The sequence below is a fragment of the Pygoscelis adeliae genome, unplaced genomic scaffold, assembly GCF_000699105.1.
Source record: "Pygoscelis adeliae isolate BGI_AS28 unplaced genomic scaffold, ASM69910v1 Scaffold4, whole genome shotgun sequence".
Classification (NCBI taxonomy): Eukaryota; Metazoa; Chordata; class Aves; order Sphenisciformes; family Spheniscidae; genus Pygoscelis; species Pygoscelis adeliae.
Genome location: NW_008824986.1, coordinates 18,379,059 through 18,381,156, shown reverse-complemented (window position 1 = coordinate 18,381,156; position 2,098 = coordinate 18,379,059). Strand labels below are relative to the sequence as shown.

Genomic DNA, 2,098 nt, shown 5'->3' with positions numbered 1-2,098 from the left:
TTTTTTAACTTAATAATTGCTTTGTGTCCAGAAAGAGCTCTAATTCCATGATACTGCCCACGCATCCTGCACTGCCAAGGGTTATACAAGTACTTAGTAAGTCATGACAATAGACAGAAGAAGTACTGGCCCGGGTGCTCTGCACACATAAACCTCTGCTGAGTGTCACCACATCCCTTCCACGATCTGTCACAAAGCACAGGCAGAACTGAGTGCCCCTGTCAGGCCTCTCCATAACATCTGCTCAGCGCCTAGCACAGGGCAGCCCTATACATATTTCTTCCCTGTCTGAGCTGGATGCACACATAAAGGTGGAATTATCTGGTTCTTGCCCTTCTTCAAGCCGTCAAACCCAACACATCACTTACACTAGACTGCAAGAGAAGGCAGACGGAGCAAAGAGCGGGTTGGAATCCTTTATTCAGTAATCAGTCCTGCTGTGTAGGTAGCATCTTAGCAACTGGAACCCAAGTATGCAAAAATACTGAGTTTTCACAGTGAAAAACCAGACAGTACAAAATATTCCAGTATTGCCTCTTAGAACCATTATTTCAATAAGACCCCTGTTTCAAAGGCAACATGCTTATTTATTGTGTTTGCGTTCTATTCTCAACCCCTCCCCCCCAAAGAAAAATTGTTCAGACAGTAACCCTCCTTACCCCCACACGTTGCGGGGAGAGAAACACTACATGAAATCCCCTTGTGACTTCCAAAGGTTTATTGAAGAACGTTCTCCCAGTGGTCTCAAGGGCCAAGAAGATGTAGATTATTGTGACACCGAGAGGTCCTGGTGTTCTACACACCGCAGACAACTGTGGTGCTACTGAACTCTGACGAGAGGCTCCGTCTCCTGGATGAGCCACCGAAGAGCTTCATGCCGGCCTTGCCTCTCCAGTTCTGCTCCGATTACTTCCCTGCACTTCTGATGGTAGTCGTTCACCCAGTTACACTAGGGAAAGGGAGGGGGTATGACATTCAGTAAAAATGCAGAAGAGTTGGTGCCCTTACAAGTTGCGTACAGCCAAAGACATTTGCAGGCCCTTGTGCTCCTTGGGATTGAGCTGTTAAGCTGGGATGGGTTCCTGTCCCAAAGAGGCAGACCTCTAATATATGGAGCTGACTTGTAAATTTGATGAGGGTAGGAACTGAAGCAATTCGTCCCAGGTTTTCAGAGGAGCCAAGGTTCAGTTCAGCTGACAAATATTTAAAGTCTCTGCAAATCACTGCCTCCAGCAAGCCAGAGTAGCTACTTTGGCACAGTCTAGTAAATAGCTTTGCAGATTTGTAACTGACCAATGCAGTCCTGAGACACAAGTTGCCCCATTGATCTGAACAGGTAACCTTACAGCAGATCTTGGTACTCTTCACAGTCCTCTTCAGAAAAAGGAAATGTAAATAGGATTATCATTCAGAAAAGAAGGATGGGTTGAGGCAAAATAAAGAGTATAGTAGAAAAACAGGATGAAACACATCACGGTGAAGGTAGTGAGAAACCTAAACAGAAAGTTTAGAGTATGAAGCTATTCAGGAAATAAATGCTGCTGAGCAGGTATCATTGATGTCTGCTCAGAGTCCATATGTACTGCAGAATGTGGTGTGGCTGCCTGGGATTGGTCACAAGTAGATACAGACAACAACATGGGACAGTCACTAGTATAAGTCTCTGGGGAGACAGCATGATAGTCTGACAGAAGCAAGTTAAGGCAGGAGTAGGAAAAAAGAAGAGATGATAGCGGCAAATTATCATATCAAGGGAACTACCAAAACAACATCATCGGAGGGGTCCTCGCTGCCTTCATCATAGAATAATTTAGATTGAAAGGACAAAGGATGAGGAAAAGGATGAGGTACTTAATGCCTTCTTTGCCTCAGTCTTTAATAGTAAGTTGTCCTCTGGGTTCCCAGCCTCCTGAGCTGGAAGACAGGGACAGGGAGCAGAATGAAGCCCCCATAATCCAAGGGGAAATGGTTAGCGACCCACTACACCACTTCGACACACACAAGTCAATGGGGCCAGATGGGATCCACCCGAGGGTACTGAGGGAGCTGGCGGAAGTGCTCACCAAGCCACTTTCCATCATTTATCCGCAGTCCTGGC

General features: G+C 46.0%; 1 protein-coding gene across 2 annotated transcripts in view; it reads right to left on the bottom strand.

Moving 5' to 3' along the window:
- Window positions 1–392: 392 nt before the first annotated feature.
- XPNPEP1 (X-prolyl aminopeptidase (aminopeptidase P) 1, soluble) overlaps window positions 393–2,098 on the bottom strand; it is a 33,438-nt gene continuing 31,732 nt past the window's right edge. For both annotated transcript variants that reach the window (XM_009325961.1, XM_009325962.1), the window contains one exon: window positions 393–949. In XM_009325961.1, the coding sequence (XP_009324236.1) occupies window positions 821–949 (129 nt within the window). In that variant the 3' untranslated portion in view covers window positions 393–820. The remainder of the gene's footprint in view (window positions 950–2,098) is intronic.